Genomic DNA, 21,057 nt, shown 5'->3' with positions numbered 1-21,057 from the left:
AAAGCCTGCCCAAACAGTGGCACTATGCAGGACACTTGGATTACTTAATTAACAATTAAAAATTTCTTAGTGTTGCTTCAGCAGCTTCATTGTTAATGAATTAGGGGCAAAGAATATAATTTTCACATGCAAAAACTGCCTCTGCTGCTCTGCTATGTCCAGTAAGGTGCAATCACAGAATCCTGGAACATCCTGAGTGAGAAGGGACTCACAGGGATCCTGCAGTCCAGCCCCCGGCCCTGCACAGACACCCCAACAATCCCACCCTGAGCATCCCTGAGAGCCTTTTCCAAACCCTCCTGGAGCTCTGGCACCTTGGGGCAGCTTCCCTGGGAGCCTGATGGAACAGAAGCTTATGAAATAATGGGATAATGGTGCTGATTCCTCAGGCTGTCCCATCCCTGCTCCAGCAGTGCTCCTGACTGACCTGCAGGAGACCAAAGCCTCTCCTTAACCTCAGGATACTGAGAGCGGAGATTTGGCAACAGCAGCCCTCTGCCATAAAGAGAGGTGTTGATGCTGATCCATTTCCAGCCAAATTATGCCTGTAAGGTGGATATTCTTGGAGAGAGGATATTCTGTCAGCCTGTCCTTGCAGCCAGTCCAAGCTGCTGGTCAGTGGTGACAGTCACCTTTACACAGCCTCAGTGGTAGAAGTGTGCCCAGCAGGTGAGATGAGATACTGAAAGGAGGAAAACATATTTAAAATTCCAGCTGTGTGCACAGGCAGCACTGTAAGGAGTGTACAGACCTTGGATTTGTTTGGGGATTGTTCAGCTCCTTGTTCTTCGTGCAGCATTTCTAGTGATGGAATTACTGCTAATTAACTGTAGGATTAGTGTATAACTTATTTAATTGCTGTATTTCTCTTGCTACAAGAGCAAGAAACACGCTCTTGAAAATACCTTTTGCATTCTTGGGCAAGTCTCTGTTAAAATTCAAATAATTACTGTTCAAGTGGCATGGGTGATCTAATTTTTGATACCCTAGCATTGCTTCTCTTCTAACAGTTATTTTCATAATTAGATATGAATGCCACATATGTTAGAGGAACAAATTAAAAAACAGTGACCTCACAGAGGGGGGAAGAAAACTTCCTCTTCCAATTCTGGAGTGGGCACGGAGGTAGCTTTGGGTTTACAGGCATCAAACAAACTCTGAGTTGATGATGTAACTTTGAAACAGCCTCTAAGAAAAGGGAGGCTTTGCATTCCTGCCTGCCTCTTCAATTGTTTGTCCTTGTTGTGGTACCCCCACTTCACTTCCTTGGTGGTGTGTGCAAGTGGAGATGGGATGGGGGGTTTTTACTGCAGCCACATCAGCACTGTGAGCCTGGAACAGCCCTTGTTGGTCTCTTCTGGAAGAGTCTCTGCTGGGGCTCCTGCGTTAGGAATTCCTTGGCTAATCCTGCTCTGGAATAGACTTCTCAATTGGCTCTAGGGGTTGAGGGTGGGAAGCTTCAAACCAAGGATACCTGCAGAGTGAAATCAAGAGTGTTTCTGTTGGGATATCCTGCTGCTTCCTTCTATGCCTGACAACAACCGATTTTGGTGATTTTGTTTGATTATTTGCTCATCCATGGGGCAACAAAGAGTCTCTGGCAGCTGAATTCACTTTCAGCTGGTGGTTGGTTATACCTGCAAATACCTCACCTTGGCAGTGTTCCCAGAGGAAAACTGAAATATTTTCCCTTCAGCTCAAGTTCATTTCTACCCAAACATTTCATGCAGTCCTAGAAGAGAGTAAATGTTTCCCTTCCACAAACCGGTGCCGGCTGCCAGTGAAAACTGATTTTCCACCTCCTGATACCCTCAGCTTGAGGTCCAGAGGACATTTCAGGGATCCTCTTCCACATCCAAACACGGCTCCATTTTCTCCCAGCTCTGCCAGTTAATTCTTTAAAAATACCACTGAAGGTTTCACCGTGCTTTGCCTTCCCTTTTGCACTCCAAAGCTCCATGTCACTGCAAGTTTTTGGTTACAACAGTGTCAGTTCAGCTGGAGTGTGAGGTTTGGGGTGTTTTTATTAAGAGAAACAGGGACGTGTTATGGAAGATAGTGTGGGTTTGATCAATAGTGGGAATTGGAAGTTTTCCATCTCTTTTGTGCAAGATTTCAGGAAATAACAGCAATAGCAGAGCGAGACATTTCGTACCTGAGAGCCCAGACGAGACAGTATAAACTACGCCATGCCAGTCCCTGGGGCGCTGGGATGCCTTCAGGGCAAAACTCAGCATTGATCAAATTAAAGACACCACCTCCGTCCTCATGGATCTTAAAACTTTTTAAACATAGCAAATGTAACCCAGCACATACAGGCACACCTGGCTCTGGGAAATTGTTTTCAGTTTCTGCTCCGGAGTCTGGACAATTTGCAGCCCGTTGTGGGGGTGTGGGCTTCCCTCTCCTCCATGACACGTCTCACATCCTCCCTCAGTGTCCTGCTGCTTTTCAAACGAGGGAGTTTGAAACGAGTGAGTGAGCCCTGAATTGAAAAAAGAAAAGGTAGTAAGTAATCACCAACCGTGTGACATTTAGCGATGGCCGGTGCTGGTTCCTGCCCTGGGGTGGGGCAGCCCTGGATGCAGGGACAGACTGGGAATGAGAGGCTGGAGAGCAGCCCCGTGGGAAGGGACCTGGGGGTCCTGGTCAGTGGCAGGTTGGATCTGAGTCACAGCTGAGTCCTGGCAGCCCAAAGGGGCACCGTGTCCTGGGGGCACCAGGCCCAGGGAGGGATTGTCCCACCCTGCTCTGACTGGGGCAGCCTCACCCCAGTGCCGGGGGCACTTTGGGCACCACAAGATCAGAAGGATCCAAAGCTGTTGGAGAGTGCCCAAAGGAGGGACACGGAGCTGGGGAAGGGTCTGAGGAGAGGCTGAGGGCACTTGGCTCGTCCAGCTGGAGCAGAGGAGACTGAGGGGAGGCTCCTCGGGGGCTGCAGCTCCTCCTGAGGGGAGGCGGAGGGGCAGGGGCTGAGCTCTGCTCTGGGACAGGGACAGGAGCCCAGGAAGGGCTGGAGCTGTGCCAGGGCTGGGCTGGAGCTCAGGGAAAGGTTCTTCCCCCCGAGGGTGCTGGGGCACTGCCCAGGCTCCCCAGGGAATGGTCCCAGCCCCACGGTGCCAGAGCTCCAGGAGGGTTTGGACAAGGCTCTCAGGGATGCTCAGGGTGGGATTGTTGGGTGTCTGTGCAGGGACAGGAGTGGGACTGAATCATCCCTGTGGGTCCCTTCCAGCTCAGGATATTCCAGGTTTCTGTGTTACTGCCAGCTGAGGACTGGAGGAAGCACTGGCTGCTGACACAGAGTTTGGTGTCAGACCAGAGCTGTGGCTGAAGGAATGGACATCCTGCTATGGACACCCCTGCTGTAATGTCTGACACTGATCCCTTCCAACTGCTGCTCCAGACAGGATTCTTAACAAAAATCTAATACATCATTCATTAAAAGAAAATTGATTTCTCTGACTTGCTTTGGGAAAGAGGCTGCCTTGTGGTGTTTCCCAGCATGTGGACACTGGAATGGCGAGGAACACGAGCTGCTGGAATTCAGGTGCTGGGTGGTACCTCATTCCCAAAACTCGGGCTCACAGGTGATGTTCCATGGCAGTGGCGGGCAGATTTCTCTCCTGTCGGTACCACAGTAGGGAATTTGCCACTGCAGCTGCTGTAGATGTTGGATTACACGCTTTTCTGAAAAACTTTTCATTGCTTTTGTCTTCACTCCAGCTCCTCATGCGCTGATTTCACTTTTTTTTTTTTTTTTTTTTTTTTTTGCTTGCTTGTTCGTTTGTTTTTGTTGTTGGTTGGGGGTTTGGTGGGGGGGGGAGGTTTTGGCATGGTGCTTTTGCACGGAACCAAGCCCCCAAACCCGCGAACCCCCGGGGGCAGCCCCACGGCGAGGGGCCGGTTGTCCCCCGGGGTCCGGGCGGGTCCGCAGCCCCGGGGCGCGGGGCGGGGCCGGGGGTCGCGGGGGAAGAAGATGCCCAAAGCGGCGCTGCCGGGACACCGTGGGGGCCCGCGGCGCTCGGCGCTGGGGTAAAGCGGAGCGTGGGGACTGGCGGCGGGGAGCGGCGCTGCGGTGGCGGGGGTCCCACGTGGGGGCGGCGGGGGGCAGGGACTATATGCGGGCGGAGGGATCCGGGCGCGGCGGGCGGTGGGAGGCGGCTCGGTGGGTGGAAGGGGCGGGCGGAGGAACGGCGCGCACCGGCGGCGGGAGCGGGGCCAGGGCCCGGCGGCGCCCGCGGGAACGGGAGCGGGAGCGGAGCGGCACCGGCGGCGGGACGAGCCGGGGCCGCGGCGCCGCCTCCCGGGGGCAGCGGCAGCGCGGTCGAGCCGGCGGCGGGAGGAGAGCGCGGCGGCCGGGAGGAGCCGGCGGGAGGCGGCCGGAGCCAGGCGGGAGCGGGCCGGGAGGAGCCGCCATGGAGCGGAAGAGGTGGGAGCGCTCGGTGGGGCCGCCCCGGGCGCGGGGGGGCCGCGGGAGGCCGGGCCGGGGCCGCAGCCGCAGGTGGAGGGAAGGCGGCGGGACCGGCCCGGGGACGCTCGGCCCCTCGGGAATGGGGGAGCGCCCTGAGGAGCCCCCGCGTCCCCTCCGAGCGGCCCGGGCCCCCCGACACGCGGCGTTCCTTGCTCTCGAAGGAGCAGCGGGGGTGTTGTTCCTCCTTTCTTGGGGCTTGCCCTGCTGCTTTTTGGGTGTACTTAAAAATCGCGGGGAGGGAGCGTCGCTGGTGGCGGTGGTGGCCCCAGGGCGGGCTCGGGATGCGCCTTCCCGGGAGTGTGGCTGTGGGGGAGCACATGGCCCGGGAGCTGCAGGCTTTCTATTTATAGCCCTGCATGGCTCATACGGCTGTAGGTGGCCATATGGATCCTCCCCGCACCCACGAGGCACCCGCGGGCTGAGGTGTGAAACTCGGGTCCAGCGGGAGATGGGAGCGCAGCAGGAGCTGTCCCTGTGTCCTCACCTAGCCCTGCTTGTCGGGAAGATCCATACCGTCAACCTCTGCATCTGTCACGGAATTTTCACAGGGTGGTTTGGCTTGGGAGGGACCTTAAAGCCCATCTCATTCCACCCCTGCCATGCTTGGAGTAGGAGCCCCTTCCCCAGGACCAGGTGGCTCCCAGCCCCGTCCAACCTGGCCCTGAGCACTTCCAGAGATGGGGCAGCCACAGCTTTAGCTTCAGGTTTCATTTTAAAAATCAGATTATGGCTGTGAGAAAAGGGTAGTGAACCAGAAAATGCCATCCTCGAAAGTGTGAAGCCGGTTCTGCTGCTGCAGCTGAGAGGCTAAGGGCAGGATGAGACCACCAGGAGCAGCTGAAAGCTTCAGAGATCCTGGTTTTCCCAGAACTTGTTTGTTAAGTTACAGTGTTGGAGCTGAACTTTAAAAAAAGGGGGAGAGAGGATAAATAGCGTGTTTTTAGTCAGAAATTATTATGGGTTTTCCCTTTGTATCAATTTGGACAGAGATCAAAGGCAGAATAGAGCTTTGTTGCGCTAGTTTTTGGTTTCTGTTGCATTTTGCATTACCTCAGAGTGGCAAATGCAGGTGTGGCAGTTCAGTAATACCTGTGCAAGTTCTGCCTGTTGTTTACGTGGTGAGTGTTCTGTCCAGCTCCCAGGGGTGTACAGATGCAGGGTGGGTTTGTGGAAAACCCCCTGCGAGATGTTTGTGTGAGTCAGTCTCTCGCTGGAAATCACATCTTCCTCGAGATGTGAGTATCTGGGCATGTTTTTAAAGCCAGTCCTTGAACCTCATCCTAAAGAGGGTTTCTGGCTGCTCCAGTGGGACTTGTGGGCTGGGTTTGGAGTGAGCAGGAAAAGTGCAGGGATGGAGGATTTCAGGAAGAAAATCATATTGGGGATTTTGTCAAAGTGACAGGTTGTCTTTGAGAGAGTTTTGGCTCACACAGGGGAAGGAGAATTTAGTGCTGCTTTGTGGTTTTTTTTCCTTCAGAGTGCTTTTCTCCTGAAGGTTTGATGGCCAAGTGTCAGAAATTTGAGATCGCTGCTCATCTCTGCCTCAGAATGTTGCCATCACTGTGCTGGGAAACTTCACACTCTTGTGTGGAACTTATTTTGTTGAGAATTCCTTACCTTTGCAGCACAAATGTAAGAAGTTGGAAGGGAATGTTTTTAACACTCCTCCAAGGATATTTTAATCAGTACAATCTTAAAAAAAAAACAACTGTGGAGCAGAATGCTTTTACTGAGTCTGTGCTTTGCTTTTCCTCTGTTGCTCTGGTTTGCCTGCAGGGAAGCTTATGACTTCTCACATGAGAAGGAAACGGCCTCAAGTTGCACTAGGGGACATTTAGGTTGGGTATTAGGGAGATTTTTTTCATGGAAACTGTTGTAAAGGATTAGAACAGGCTGCCCAGGGCAGCGGTGGCGACATCATCCCTGGAAATGTTCAAGGACATGTGCATGTGGCACTTGGGGACATGGTTTAGTGGTGAACATGGTGGTGATGCTGGGGTGATGGTTGGATCTGATGATCTTAAAGGTCTTTTTCATCCTTAACAATTCCATGATTCCATGATGCCTGAGTTGAGCCCTGCAAAATCATCAGGTTGTATTTGTGTTTGTCCCAGTGTTACTTGGGCTCTTCTTTAGGGATGTGATGCTTCTGGAAGTTTGGGAGATTGTGTGTGTTCTCCAAGTGCTTTGTTTGGTTGTGGGGGTGGTTTGGGAGTTTGGGGTGGTTTTTTTTGGTGTGGTTGGAGTCCAAGTTGCTGAACAAGGACCTCCCTGTTGCCCTGCGGGGCAGGGAACATCATCCCTGGGGAGTGTCATCCCTTCCAGGTGCCTGGGACAGCCCCAGTGGGATGGGACAGGCCGGTCCCGAGGCTGCTCCGTGCGGAGCTGTGGGATGGTTGTGCCTTGTGGCCTGGGCTGTGGCAGCTGGAGGTGTCACCCCCCTGGTCTGGTGTAGTTTTTATGGCTGTGCCAGCCCATCCCAAGATAACCCAGCTGGAGTGTGGGACCCTGTGTGCGTGCTGCATCCAGGGATAACGTGAGGATGCTGTGAGGGAGAAGCTAACAGTGGTGGATTTTGTGGTCCCCGTCTCCCTGGGGGCAGCATCAGGAGGTCCTGCAGCCCTCCAGGAGCCCCTGCTGCTGGGATTTGCCTGGGGCAGAGCTGGGGAGAGAAGTGAGTGGAGGGAGCACGATGCAAAGCAAGAGGTAGAAGCATTTTGTGTTCTTCCCTTGCCCCATCCAGCGAGGAAACGAGGCTCTGAGTGTCTGCTTTCAGCGACCCGTTTTCCCTGGGTTATTCCTGCCTCCATTTCTTCCAGAGGCAGGCGGTGGCTGGCTTTGCTCAGGGTTGGTTTTTTTTTTTTGGTTGTTTTTTTTTTTTTTGTCTTTTGTCCCTTGCTTCCCAAGTTGTGCAGATCCTGTGCAGGCCAAACGGGAGAGCGGAGGGGAGGAGACTGCCATGGGGGAGGAGGGGAGAGGGCCTGGGCAGCCGCTCTCTCCTTAAGGATGTAAGGCAGGAAACAAAGGGTGAGCTGCACATGGAGAGCAGGGGCACCTGGCAGGCCTGGCCCCTCAATAGGCTGCCCCGAGCGCGGCTTAATCCGCACGGAAAAGGCTGGGAATGGGAGCTGCGGCCGGCTCGGGCTGGGTCCCAGCTCTGTTTTGTTCGCGGGAGCCAGGCGGCCCGAGCAAATAAAGCCCCGGAGCTGGTGATGGACGAGCATGGAAAATCCTTTGCAACTTGTAAACTCCTTTGCAGCTTGGCCGTGTCCTTGCCTTTCACACAGAGGGAACTGTGACAGAGCCTAATTTGGGAGCCCAGGATCAATCCGGGCTCTCAGCGTCGCTGCCTGGGGGGATGTTACAGAGCAGAGGTTGGGGTTTGCAGCTTTGTACCAAAATGTCTCGTTTCTGGGCCACTTTAAAATCTTTGTGCAAAACCAGGAGTGCAGGAGGAGCTGAAGGAGGTAAAGTCAGTATTTTGTGACGTTTAAAGGGCACTTTAACAGGGCTCAGAGTTCCGAGGTGTTGAGGGAGTTTCTCTGTGTCCTGGTGTGCAGCAGGAATCCCGCTGGAGTTTTGGGTTCCTCTGGCTCCACCCCACACCTCTGACCCTCCCAGGTGTGTGTAGGTGCCCCAATGTCCTGCATGGTCCTGCCAGAGGGTCCCCAGGAGCTCCAGGGCACCCCACCCCTTCCTTTCTCAGCTCACTGTTACCTTCTGGTCATAGTTTTGCTCCCTGGTCTGCTACTGTCCCAGAGAGCCTGGGGATGATCTGCCTTTTGCAAGACCTAATCGGAATAAAAGTTTTTCTTCTGAACATTTCAGTGCTTTTCCTTTGGGCCAAGCTTCCCCAGGAAGAGACAGGACTCTCAGTCATTTCAGGTGGGTTTTTTGAGACTCTGAGCAGCTTTTCAGTTCTTCCTTGCAAAATGACCACAGCACATACTAAACACACAAGATGAAGGGCTCTGTTCACTTAAAAATCCTGTCTTTGACTGTACTGACTGTTCTGGAAGTTCCTCTGCACTTTAATGCATTATTTTTAAACCTGCTAAGACACTAAACCCCAAACTGGAGCAGCAGATCTTGGAAGAGGAAACAGTGCCATGTTTCTCTTCCTGGCTTCACTGGCAGCAACAGCTCTGCCCTAAAGCTGCTGGAGTTGGTTATTCCTCTCTCTGGATTGAGGCTTATTCCTCTCTCTGGATTCCTCTCTCTGGTTATTCCTCTCTCTGGATTGAGGCAAATAACTCCCCTTATAGTTTGAAAAAGCGATTCACAAATTTGAGGCTGGACACAGGCTCTGTTCCTGGCTGCTTGGTCCTACTCCGTGTTGTCTCCTGGCCCAAGTGCAGCTCCACGGGGAGCTGCTCCAGCTGAGGAATAACCAGCGAAGGGAGTGTTTCCTCCTCCTCTCTCTGCCCTCCCAAGATGGATTATTTTCCTCAGCTGCTTCATTTGCATGAACCCTGGGCTGTGTGAGCAGTAGTGGTGGCAGGGAGAAGATCCAGGCAGGATAAGCAGCTTGGGAGCAGTTGGAGCCAGGAGCTTCGTAAGCAGATGCTGTGTGGGATCACCACAACCTTTCAGTCTTAACTCCTTCAAGAGTCTTTTTCTAATTTCAGTTTTAGTGTAATTTATATTAAATTTAGCTCAGTTTTTGGAGAGTTTTTAATGCTTCAGTACCTTCTGAGTTTGGGTTTTGGTTTTTTTTTTATCTTTTTTTTTTTTTCATGCACAGTCTGACTTAGCCTAATTGCTTTGTCACTGTCCTATACCAGAAATTCTCTACTTATGCTGATTTTCCCCTAAAAAAGCTTCAGGGCAGCAGACAGTATGTGAAAATAGACTTCTCCTTTTTTATTTTTGTTTTGTTGTTGTTAAGAACCTGGTAAGGTTGTCAGTATCTCACCAGTGTGAGATGAGGCCGTAACTGGCATTTTTGGTCTTAAAATGCCTTCCAGCCCATTAGCCTATGATAGTGGGATGGATATACAGGGAATGAGCTTCTCCTGGATGTGAACTAGGACTGAAGATGCAAGTTGCAAGGTGGAGAAATGCAGAAGTGAGAGTAATCCAGGGAATAATGAGGTGTTGTTATAACACTTAGTGAGAAGGTGAAGAATACTTGGTGCTTATTGTCTTTATAGTCCTTCACTGCAGCCATAACACACTGTCTTATTTTTGCTTTATGAATAAAAAAATAGCTTATGATGTTGGATTATTAAAAAAACAAAAAACAAAGACCCCAAGGAAAACATCAGTAAAGATTTGCAACAATTTGTGCCTGCTCTCCAGGTTGAGTCTTCGTGGAAACCCAGGGGTAACAGAAGAATCTCTCTTCCCTTTTACCATTAATGGAAAGTTAAATGAGGTTTTGACATTTATCTTTACATCACTTTGTGATTCATTGTTTTGCAGCTTGTCAATAGTTAACTTCTGTCTTTTCAGCAAACCTGAATGTGTTGTTTAAGGGACAGGGAGAGGAGACAAGGAGCATTTGTGGTGCTGGTCAAATGCAACAGTCCTGGGAGAAGAAATTATACCTGAAAGTGGACATTTACTATGAGAGACAACTAAATGAAAAGTGCATCTGTGCTGTGATCTCCCTTGATGGTTATTGTGTGCATTATTCTACATTTGTTTACCTGATCTGAATCTTCCTTTTGACATACAAAAACATTATAACTTAATTTGTCTGTTCCACATGAGCCAGAGTCAATATGGAAGGAAAACCATGCATTTTAGAGTTGAATGTGAGCTTCATTCTCCAAAGTCCAGCATGTGTTTTTCAGGAAGGAGATAAAAATTCTCTCTCCTGAGTTGCAGAAGTCCAGGGGGTTTAAGTTTCCCTCCATGTCTCTCTGGTGTGTGTTTTGCAGCCCCAGTGGGAAGAAGTTCCGGAGCAAGCCGCAGCTGGCGCGTTACTTGGGCAGCTCCATGGACCTGGGCACCTTTGACTTCCGCACGGGGAAAATGCTGATGAACAAAATGAACAAGAACAGGCAGAGGATGCGCTACGACTGCTCCAACCAAGCCAAAGTAAGCCTGAGAGGCCCTGGAGCTTCCCCTCCTCGCTGTGGAGCTGCCACAGCAGTGTCTGGGAGAGAGGGAAAGTGCAGCATTTCATAACTGAAGTGTGAACTTGGAGCTGTGTCAGAACATCTCTGTGGGTGGCAGTTGGACAGTGCTGCTCCCAGGGGGTTGGTGCCATGGAGGAGAGCTGTGTCACTGCTCTGTCTTCTGTGCAGGAGGGCAGGGAAGAGACTGTCACCTTCTCAGTTCCCAAGAGAAGAGAGGGATTGACCTGTGGGAATGAGTACGGAGGAGCCCCTCTGCTCTGGGGACAGCCTGGGAGGGCTGGGGGTGTTCACTGGAGGAGAGAAGGCTCCAGGGAGAGCTCCGAGCCCCTGGCAGGGCCTAAAGGGGCTCCAGGAGAGCTGGAGAGGGACTGGGACAAGGGATGGAGGGACAGGACACAGGGAATGGCTTCCACTGCCAGAGGGCAGGGCTGGATGGGATATTGGGAAGGAATTGTTGGCTGTGAGGGTGGGGAGGCCCTGGCACAGGGTGCCCAGAGCAGCAGGAGCACCCTGGGATAGTGGAAAGTGTCCCTGCCCATGGCTGGGGGTAGCACTGGATGGTCTTTAGGGTCCTTTCCAATCTAAAGCATTCCATGATTCTGTGATCCTTCTCCCTAGAGTTTGAGCTCACCTTCTCCAGAACAATCTGTTCCAGACCCCCACATCTCCTGGGACTGTGCAGCAGCTCTGCCCTGCCCTTGCCTCTGGTTTGAGAGGAGAGGAGGGATTTGGGTCCATAGGGATAAGGAGATGCTGCCTCTCCTGCCAGTGACTCACTGGAGCTCTCCCAGGCTGTGCTGGTGACCCATCTCTGGAATTGATGGAAGAGGAGGTGGCATTTGGGGCAAAAAGCTGGAGAGGGAAGAGGACTGTGAGGCCTGTTTGTAGAGCAAAATAAAATTCAGATTGTTGAGGTGTCAGGATGGCAGAGACAGGCTCCCTGTCTGAATTGATTGTCCCAACTCATTCCTAAGGATCTTCCTCAGGTGCTAAAATCTTTCCCAGAACCCAAAAGCTGTTGTGTGTGCACCTAAACACTGAATGTGGAAAAGGCACAATGATAATTTTTTAAATACATCAGCCAGTCAAGGATCATCATCACGAGAGTGTTAGGAACATTCTTTGCAGTCCTGGGTGCTGCAGTGATATTTTGAGACTTGCCTTGAGGCAGAGACCAGCAGCTCACACACCTCTCAGGCTAAAAATTCTGCCCAAAACTCTCAATAAATGTACAAATGTTATCACTGGCTTCTGAATGGATTAGCACCCAGATGGTTCAGAATTATATTTGTCCTGAATACATCTTTTCTACATCTCATGAATAAATCTGTGAAGCAGACGCAGTGTTTGCATCCCCAAGAACAAAGCGTGTCCTACAGCCATTCCAGGAGTTGTGTGTTAGATTTTGGGCATGAGGAGCACTCTTCCTGTGCTTCTCCTAACAGAAAATGCAGTCATGTAGTGCAGAATTGATTATGAGCTTCATTTAAAAGCTGGGCTTCGTTCAGAGCCAAAGGTTAAAAAAGGGATGTAGCTTCCAGCTGTGTTGGTTTGTTTATTGGTCACAACTGGATTTAGAAGGAATGGTTTGGAATGGTTTCTGGATTCAGAAAAAAATGCCCGTTCATAATTTTTTTAAATTTATTACAAATATTGTGTTGTAATCCTCTCTTTTAGTGATTACACGTGGTTTGTTCTGGCTCCTAAACTCATTAAAAATGGGAGTAAAACTGATGTGTGTGAGCTAACATGGGAGGAGGGTGCTATGTTAAACAGAATGAGTGGAAAACTTTGATAGGTCTAAGGCAAGATTTGAATTTAGTTATGTATTTTTAGCAGCCTAACTTGTATAACTTGAGATTAGACAAGATTTCAAGCCCAGGAACTGTTCCCTGCTGCACTTCTTCATGGCTGTAGTAGCATTTTAGCAAATTGAAATTATTTTTGTTGGGGTTTTCCTTTTCTTTTTGTTTGAAACAGGGCAAGCCTGATTTGAACACAGCCCTGCCTGTGAGACAGACAGCCTCTATCTTCAAACAGCCTGTCACCAAGATCACAAACCACCCCAGCAACAAGGTGAAGAGTGACCCCCAGAAAGCTGTGGACCAGCCCAGGCAGGTAAGGTTGAGAAACTCCTGGATTTGCTGCTGGGAGGATCCCAAAATAATCGACTTTCATTTCGTGCTGCTAAACAAATACTCCCTGGCACTTCCTGATCCCTGACACTTCAGAATTCAGAAAAATCTTTCAGAAGCAGTGGATTGCAGTGCTCCCAGCTCTTAAAATCAGAACAAATCCCATTCCCAATCTCTAGTTCTGGACTCTGTGCACTGGGATTTACAAATTCTAGCCTTGATTAGATCACAGTTCTGGTGTAGCTAAACCTGAATTTCCTTAATGCTGAAATCAGGTATTATCTACAAAATTATTCAGGCATTGTAACCACTTCAGAGGACACTTAGATTTAGAATCACTGTCAAATGTTGCAATTGTGTAAGAATTCCATGTTCCATTAAATCCATGTTCCTGCATGGATCACATCCAATGTGGTGTTGGTTGCAGTGCAAGGGACTGTACATTAGGAGTAAACTCTGCCAGTATAAGATCATAAATTCACTTAGAATGTTATTTTTAATACAAAATCAAAGTGTTTTTCTTATCATAATGTTTATTTGCAAGCAAGAGAACACACCAAAATTCAAGGAAAGGGTGCTCAGGACAAAGCAAGACCCTGGTGAAATAAGCTGTGCCTGTTAGAACACCGAAAACCTTTTCTGAAAACTTAAAGAAACACATTTTGAAGGCAGTTTTTAAGAATTACATAAACTTAGTTCAGCTAGAACCTCCAGGTGTGAGATAGAACTCATCTGAAATGGGTGGGGGGTTTTGGTGGTTGGGGTGGGTTTTTTGTTTTTTCAGCAGGTTGGCAGGGTCTTACCATGGTTTTCTGGGGAAGTAGATCCTGTATGTTCACAGTGTTGTTGCTATTCCTTGTTCCTATTGTTGTTGTTGCAGTTTTTATAGTTAAGGCAATAAAAGAGAACATTAAAGATAAAATGCCCTCTCTCAGTTCTAAGCTGGATTTGTGTTCCTGTTTAAGATACTTTACTGGACTGCAGATTTTTTCAACTTTTGCTCAACAGACTCCAGATGTTTCTGCAGAATTGGAAGCAGTGCCAAATCCCACCATGCACTGGCTTAAAAATCCCAGAATTATTGGGGGCTGGAAGTGATCTTAAAGATGATCCCATTCCACCCTCCTACCACGGGTAGGGACACCTTGCACTATCCCAGGTTGCTCCAAGCCCCATTCAACCTGGCCTTGGACAATTCCAGGACTGTGGCAGCCACAGCTTCTCTGGGTAACACAAAAAACCGCCTGTTTGAAAGTCTAGAGGATGTCCAGCCTGTGTTAGGGCTGTGACTACCCTGATTCTCCCTTTTGGAAAAGTCATGTGGGGTCAGTTGCACTTGGATTTTGACAGGCAGGAAAAAGGGGTGGGATATGCATGGAGTGTTTGAGGTGAATTCTTGATTTCTCAAAATCTTGAAAAAAATGTGGTTTTTTGCAAGATAGTTGATCCTCCAGCTGTGCATTGCTATCCTCCTGATATCCCTCCTGCACCAAGGTGCAAAATTAAAGCTGTATCAAGGTGATGTATTTGACTTTCTACCATACCAGACATTCACGTGGCTTTAAGCCTGGGGAGAGCCTGTGACTCAAAATCTGGTAAGGGACAAGACATGGAGGAAAGGACCAAACTGCTGGACAAGGAGAAAATAATACTTTACCTTGAATACAGTTCTTCCATTCCTTAATTTTCTGTGGGATGTGTTGGAGAGAAATAGGGTGTAAAAAAAGCTGTCTCACACTCTGAGGTTGTAGCTGAAAGTCAGCAAGCCTGGCCTTGCTGCTGCAGCTCAGAGCAGTGAAAGTACCAGGCCCTGGAAGAAAAGAGGTTTTTTTCCAAGGCAGCAAATTGGGGGAGAGGAGTCGTGGGGCTGATTGGCAATGAGGATTGTCCTGCTGTTGGAGGTGGCAGATCCCTTCTGTGGTAAATCCGTATTAAACTGTCCCCAGCACTGCTGTTCCCTCTCTGCACAGGAAGCAGGGATTTTGTGGCGTTGTCAGTTCCGTTTCTGGTTGTGCCAATAACCACCTGCTTTGACTGCAGCTCTTCTGGGAGAAGAAGTTGAGTGGACTGAATGCCTTTGACATTGCAGAGGAACTGGTGAAAACAATGGACCTTCCCAAAGGGTTGCAAGGTAATCAGAGGGTGCCCTTCACTCAGGGCTGGCATTTTGGCCCCTGGCAGCAGTGAATGAAGGTGCTGAGGGTGAGCTCTCTGTTCCCAGAGCCTGGCAGGGCTGTATCCATTCCTGCTGCAGTAGGAGTTGTAGTGCTTTGCCTGGGGGTCCCAGTGCCCTTTCTTCTGAGGAGTCGCTGAAGCAAGGCTTCTCAGCCTTTTGGAGGATTCATTTTCCAGAGCATCCCAGAATGCTGTTTGAGTTTGGGTTGGAAGGGACCTTAAAGCTCATCCGTCCTACCCCCTGCCATGGCAGGGACATGTTCCACTGTCCCAGGCTGCTCCAAGCCCTGTCCAGCCTGGCCTTGGGCACTGCCAGGGATCCAGGGGCAGCCACAGCTGCTCTGGGCACCCTGTGCCAGGGCCTCCCCACCCTCACGTGAATAAATTTCTTTCCAGTATCTCATCTCTCCCTGTCCTCTGGCAGTGGAAGCCATTCCCTGTGTCCTGTCCCTCCATCCCTTGTCCCAGTCCCTCTCCAGCTCTCCTGGAGCCCCTTTAGGCCCTGGCAGGGGCTCGGAGCTCTCCCTGGAGCCTTCTCTTCTCCAGGTGAACACCCCCAGCTCTCTGAGCCTCATTAAAGCAGAATGGAAACACCTTCCCTTCCCGGTTTGGTGGGTTTTATTGTGGTTTTGGTTGTAACAGAATGAGGAACAGCTCTAAGTTTAAATACCCTTAGAGAGCTGCATGGGTGCTGCTAGAAGCATTTAGGTCTAAGATTTATGTCGTGTGAGCTTTCAAACTGGCAGCCTGTGCTTTGCCATTAAAATTTCATTCCCATTGTCCTGATTTCGTGCTCCCTGCCTGGGGCAGTGCTGGTTATGGATTTCCCTCCCCCTTGCAGGGGTTGGCCCCGGCTGCACGGACGAGACTCTGCTCTCTGCCATCGCCAGTGCCCTGCACACCAGCACCATGCCCATCACTGGCCAGCTCTCTGCAGCCGTGGAGAAGAACCCGGGGGTCTGGCTGAACACCTCCCAGCCTCTCTGCAAAGCCTTCATGGTGACGGATGAAGATATCAGGTATGAAGTGGAAATTGCACTTGCACGAGGTTCCTTGTGCCCAAACAGTGCTTTTCTCTTCTTTCTAAATGTCTGATGGAGCACTGCGGCTTGGGGATTAATTTGAATGGCTCTCTAGCAATCGAGTAGACAAAAGTAGTTACATTAAGCTCTGTCATGTGCTTAAAGCCCACTATTTTTTATTTTGGCCATGCTCAGTTACTTTGGAGTTTCAGGCTCAGGTTTGTTTCTGATGTCAAGTTTCCTTTTATTACAAAAGTGTCTGAGTGGGGGGAACCTTGACTGAGGCACTTCTGGGCAGAGATGGGATTGGAGAAATCCTGAACAGTGGGATTGGATTTCTCTTCAACTTCATATGTGTCAGTAAATGAATTAAGTAGAATCTATGGATTGACCAAATCCAAGCTGTGCCTGCTGTGGTGACAGGGAACAAGGATGCAGTTTATTCAGCTTAAAGCTTTTGATGAAGAACTGAATATACCAAAGGCCTGCAGCATGCAGTTTGCATTCATGAAGTGTTTAAAGGCAGTCCTTGCTTTGACTGCTTGATAAATCTTTTGGAATTGCGGGATGACTTTTCTGGGCTTGATTGAGACATAAATGACCAGGAGAAACAGTCTGTTTGTAACTTTGATGTCCTGTGGCTGAGCTGAAATAGGAGCCCCATGAGCCACTGATTGTTGATCACTTCTTTGCTGTGTCTTTGACTTCTTAGGCTTGGGACTCAAAAGGAAAATGAGCAGAAAGAAATGGCAGGAACCTTAATTTTCTCCAGTCTTATATTTGAAAGTCTGTGCAGGGTAGGCTGACTTGTTAGATATTAGTAGTAGGAGTTAAAGATTAGCCTTAGGCCAAAAAAAAAAAAAAATAAAATCTCCCACTAGATGAGCCAAATTTCAGCCAGAAATCAAGAGGTGCAGGACTCATGAAAGAAATACTGGACAAATTTTTAAATTTTTTTTCATCTTCATTTGTAGTACCATGCCAGGTGAGGTTTTGGGGGGCTTTGTTGGGTTTTTTTTTTTGTTTGTTTGTTTTTTGTTTTTTTATACAATGAAGTTCTTAGAGGGCTTTTCCAGTTTATGCTTGTCTCATGTTGGGTGGGTTGGAGATTTTTTCCCCTTGACAGGGAGAGCCTCGGGGACTGATGTTGGGTGTCCCTTGTGTTGGGCAGGAAGCAGGAGGAGCTGGTGCAGCAGGTGAGGAAGAGGCTGGAGGAGGCACTGATGGCTGACATGCTGGCCCATGTGGAGGAGATTGCCAGGGATGGGGAGCCTCCCTCGGAGAAAGAAGGAGCAGAGGAAGAAGGAGAAGAAGAAGAGGAGGAGGAGGAACAGGACCATGACCAGGAGATGGAAAATGTATAGTCCAGGTAAGGTGATAGTGCTGTGTCTCACCTTAAACACTGGGAGCAGGAAACTTTTCAGGAGGAATCTTAAATATTGATGAATCTTTGCTTTTTAGCCTGTGCTTTGAAAGGTGTGGTAGCCTTGGGTCAGGAGTGGGGGAGGTGGGCATGAGACTCCACCTGCAGAGCTGCTCCAAGGGCTGGAGCCCCTCTGTTCTGGGGACAGCCTGGGAGGGCTGGGGGTGTTCACTGGAGAAGAGAAGGCTCCAGGGAGAGCTCCGAGCCCCTGGCAGGGCCTAAAGGGGCTCCAGGAGAGCTGGAGAGGGACTGGGACAAGGGATGGAGGGACAGGACACAGGGAATGGTCCCCACTGCCAGAGGGCAGGGCTGGATGGGATATTGGGAAGGAATTGTTGGCTGTGAGGGTGGGGAGGCCCTGGCACAGGGTGCCCAGAGCAGCTGTGGCTGCCCCTGGATCCTGGAAGTGTGTGTTCCAGGCCCGTTGGGACAGGGCTGGGGAAGGCTCTGGCACACCAGGAGTGGCTGAGGGAGCTGAGGGGTCTCAGTCTGGGGAAAAGGAGGCTCAGGATTCAGACCCAGTTGTCTCAGCCTGTCCCCATAGGAAAGGTTCTCCAGCCCTAAGATACCTTAGTGGCCTCCTCTGGAGCCTCTGACACAAGAATCAAGAATGTGATGGGGGAAAAAAGGAATATTTTAGGATGAATAGCATAAGAGCTCCTTTGGAGGGAATGGGGATTTCAGGTAAGGGGAAGATTGATTTTGTTAAGCAATCCGTGAAGCTTGAGGATTGATTATAATGTGCAATCTGCTTGGCCTTTGGGAGATCCCATCTTTTATCTGGGCTCTTTTTTCCCATTTTCCAGTATCACCAACAGTGGCTTTATTTGGACAGTGAATACCTTGAATTCCTTTCTGCTATAGAGGCTGGCAATAGGCAGGAGCCAGAACAAACTGACTGCTGCATGTGAAATCCGGGAGATAAAGACATGGATGTGTTGTGACAGTGGGATTTCTCCTTTCAAGAAAAGATACAAAAATTCTTTTTGAGTTACAAGGTCTTTTTTTTTTTTTTTCCTCTTTCAGGGAGTTCCATCTAAGAATTCCCAGTATAAACCCATTCAGCAGGGTCAGCACAAGCATTCACAGAGCCCAGAGTGCACCACCAGTCCAACTGCACCCCAGAGCCTTTGGATGGACTTCAGGAAAAGTGCAAGCTGATGGTTCATTCATTGCTGGGGAGTTTTGCAGATGGAACTTGACTAAACTCTACTCCCCTTCCTTTTTCTAAAGGGATAGGGTGATTGGGAATGCAAAGGTGGGAGGGGATAAAGGAATACTACATGGTGGGAGGGAAAAATCTTAGGCTCTTTTGGGTTTTTGTTTGGTTTTTTTTTTTTTTGGTATTACTTTTTGTGGGTCAGTGCTGGGTGATACATTTTTAAGCTTTTCTATCAAAGTACTTTTAAGGACCCACAGAAACAATTTCTCTGTTACCTGAGGGAGAGAGATGCTGTTTCACTCCTTGGCTACTCTGCTGTGGGCTACCTGTTTGTACCTGACTGTAAAGGAGGTCATTTCATGTTGTGAATGGTTCATTCCATGTGTGAATTCCAGTCACTGAATTGCCATTTCCTCACAAGACCACATTGGTCTTGGACATGTAGTCTCAGAGCTGAGCTGCCAGTGCCTCTTCCACCTGAGCTTGGGTGAGAAGGGGAAGCTGCACTCGAGGACTTGGGCTGCCAGCCCTGGGAATTTGGGGTTTTGGTTATTCCACACCACAGTTTGGATACAGAGCTCTTTGTGTCCAGACATTCTAAACAGTCTCAGAGGCGATATATACCCAGCCTGAGGTATATTTTACTTTGGTTTAAGTCCAGTCAGAAGGACTTTCTCAACTAGGGATGGAAGGATGACTCATTTCTAACTGATAATGAGGAAAACTTCCTCCTTTTTCTCTTCTGGTGCCAAGAACCTGCCCTCTGTTCCTCAGTGTGGAGGGAAGGGGATCCATTCCAACAGGTGTGGCTACACACCTGCTTTTGTGTGCAGTAATGTTCTGACCTCTTAAAAAAAAAAAAAAAAGAAAGGAAAAAGGTTGATTTTTCTATAATTGATATCTTAAAAAGAAATTTAAAGCTTTTTATTAAGTATTGAATCTTTCTTATTTGCATGTGCAGTGAAGTGACCAGCATTTTGTGTCGAAAATTGGACTGATGTGAAACCTGCCTTAATGTGTTTATAAGTATTGAGCTTCACCATGGGTACCTTGATTGATTCCAGTCTCTTCCAGTACATCTTTGAGCATATTGGAGTAACTTGTGGCTAAAAATAGATTTCTCTGGGAAGGGAGACAAGGAGAGGGGAGGAAGAGGAGAGTTGATAGCTTGGGGAATGTGTTGACTGGGTTGCAAAATGATTTTAGTCTTAGGGTATCCATTGCATAATCCATGCGTGGACGTCTCGGCTGAGAGAACACTACAGAGTGGTGGATTAAATATTGTGCCACCAACCAATTGTACAAGTTGTTGGTATCCCAAAACTTGGGGAAGAAAGTAGCTCCCAGAGCCTTTATTGTATGAGAAAGATTAGCATTGACAGCCAGGGGCCACGGAATTGCCTTTGGGAGTAGTGCAGCTTAGTGATCTCTGAAAAATATCCCATGCCAAAGTGATTGATCCTTTATTCACTCTTTTCTTAAAGGTTTGAAAACACAAAATTGGTTGATACTGCTCATTGGAGTACTGCAAGGAGACTGAATTGTACTTTGCTGCTGCTCCGCCAGGTGCTGCCTTGGGGAGCTTTACCTGGCACTGCAGGCAGCAACCATTATTTTCCTTTCTGAACAGTCTGTTACAGTTACTACTCTGTAAATCTGTCCTCTTGTAAGTCATGGTGTTGAATTAAATGTTTCTCACAAAGAAGAGGTTCTTCTAGTTTGCCTTAAGCCCTTACCTGGAGTTTTGTGCTCTACCCTTTCCACTTCACCCCGTGGGGATGCTCTGGGAGTTCTGTTGTGGGCTCCACTCTGAGATTTGGATCTTGACATCTGAGGCCTGGCAGAGGGGAATGTGGAGGGAAATTCATGGAAAGCAGTTCATTCTTGTTACAGAATCCTCTCTTGTGTCCTCACCAAGGGAGAGGCTGCCAGGGTGTCCCATCTCTTGGGCAGGTTGGTGATAGAGAGTCACAGAATTGTTAAGGTGGGAAAAGAGCTTTAAGATAAAAAATCCAACCATGAGCCCAGCACCATCACATTCACCACTAAACCATGTCCCCAAGTGCCACATCCACACTGCTTTTAAACACTCCCAGGGACCATGACTCCACCACTGCCTTGGTCAGCCTGCGCCAGGGCTGGACAACCCTTTTTGTAAAAAATAAAAAAATTATCCCTAATATCCAATCTAAACCTCTCCTGGCTCAACTTCAGTGTGTTCCCATATGGCCCTTTGAATGACAACTCCAGCAGTTCATATCCCACACCAGAGGTGTGCTAAACCTGCACACCTTATGCCCAGAGCAGTCTTATTCTGACACTGTCTTTTTGAAAACTTTTTAATACCTGGTGATGTTTTATCTACTTTTACTTGACTCTAACCATACCATTGAGATACCATAACACAGGTGATTGAGGTGCTGATACTCTTATTTTGATGCACTGAACATCAGGTTTAAATTGCTGCCAACTCTCTGTTCCCTCCCCCCTGCTGCTTTCCCAATTCAGCTCTCTTCACTTTACAAAGTTGATTATGTTTTCATTGATGTGGAGGAGTTGCTTGTGCAAAGTGCCAAAAAGGGA

At 49.1% G+C, this 21,057-nt stretch overlaps 1 protein-coding gene across 2 annotated transcripts; it reads left to right on the top strand.

Annotated features, from left to right (window-relative positions):
- Positions 1-4,195: 4,195 nt before the first annotated feature.
- MBD3 (methyl-CpG binding domain protein 3) lies at positions 4,196-20,179 on the top strand. 2 transcript variants are annotated; one of them, XM_066336368.1, is made up of 8 exons: positions 4,196-4,429; positions 8,300-8,356; positions 10,357-10,516; positions 12,538-12,675; positions 14,733-14,823; positions 15,709-15,886; positions 17,061-17,258; positions 18,339-20,179. In XM_066336368.1, exons 1-7 carry the CDS (start codon positions 4,416-4,418, stop codon positions 17,251-17,253), a joined length of 831 nt encoding a protein of 276 aa, XP_066192465.1. In that variant the 5' UTR covers positions 4,196-4,415; the 3' UTR covers positions 17,254-17,258; positions 18,339-20,179. The 2 variants fall into 2 exon arrangements, with proteins under 2 accessions (XP_066192465.1, XP_066192466.1); XM_066336369.1 differs by lacking the exon at positions 8,300-8,356 and having other exon boundaries at positions 4,197-4,429.
- The last annotated feature ends 878 nt before the right edge of the window (positions 20,180-21,057 follow it).

Source organism: Sylvia atricapilla, chromosome 26, assembly GCF_009819655.1.
Source record: "Sylvia atricapilla isolate bSylAtr1 chromosome 26, bSylAtr1.pri, whole genome shotgun sequence".
Taxonomy (NCBI): domain Eukaryota; kingdom Metazoa; phylum Chordata; class Aves; order Passeriformes; family Sylviidae; genus Sylvia; species Sylvia atricapilla.
The sequence above is the reverse complement of the archived record's forward strand: the minus strand, read 5'-3'. Positions and strand labels throughout refer to the sequence as shown.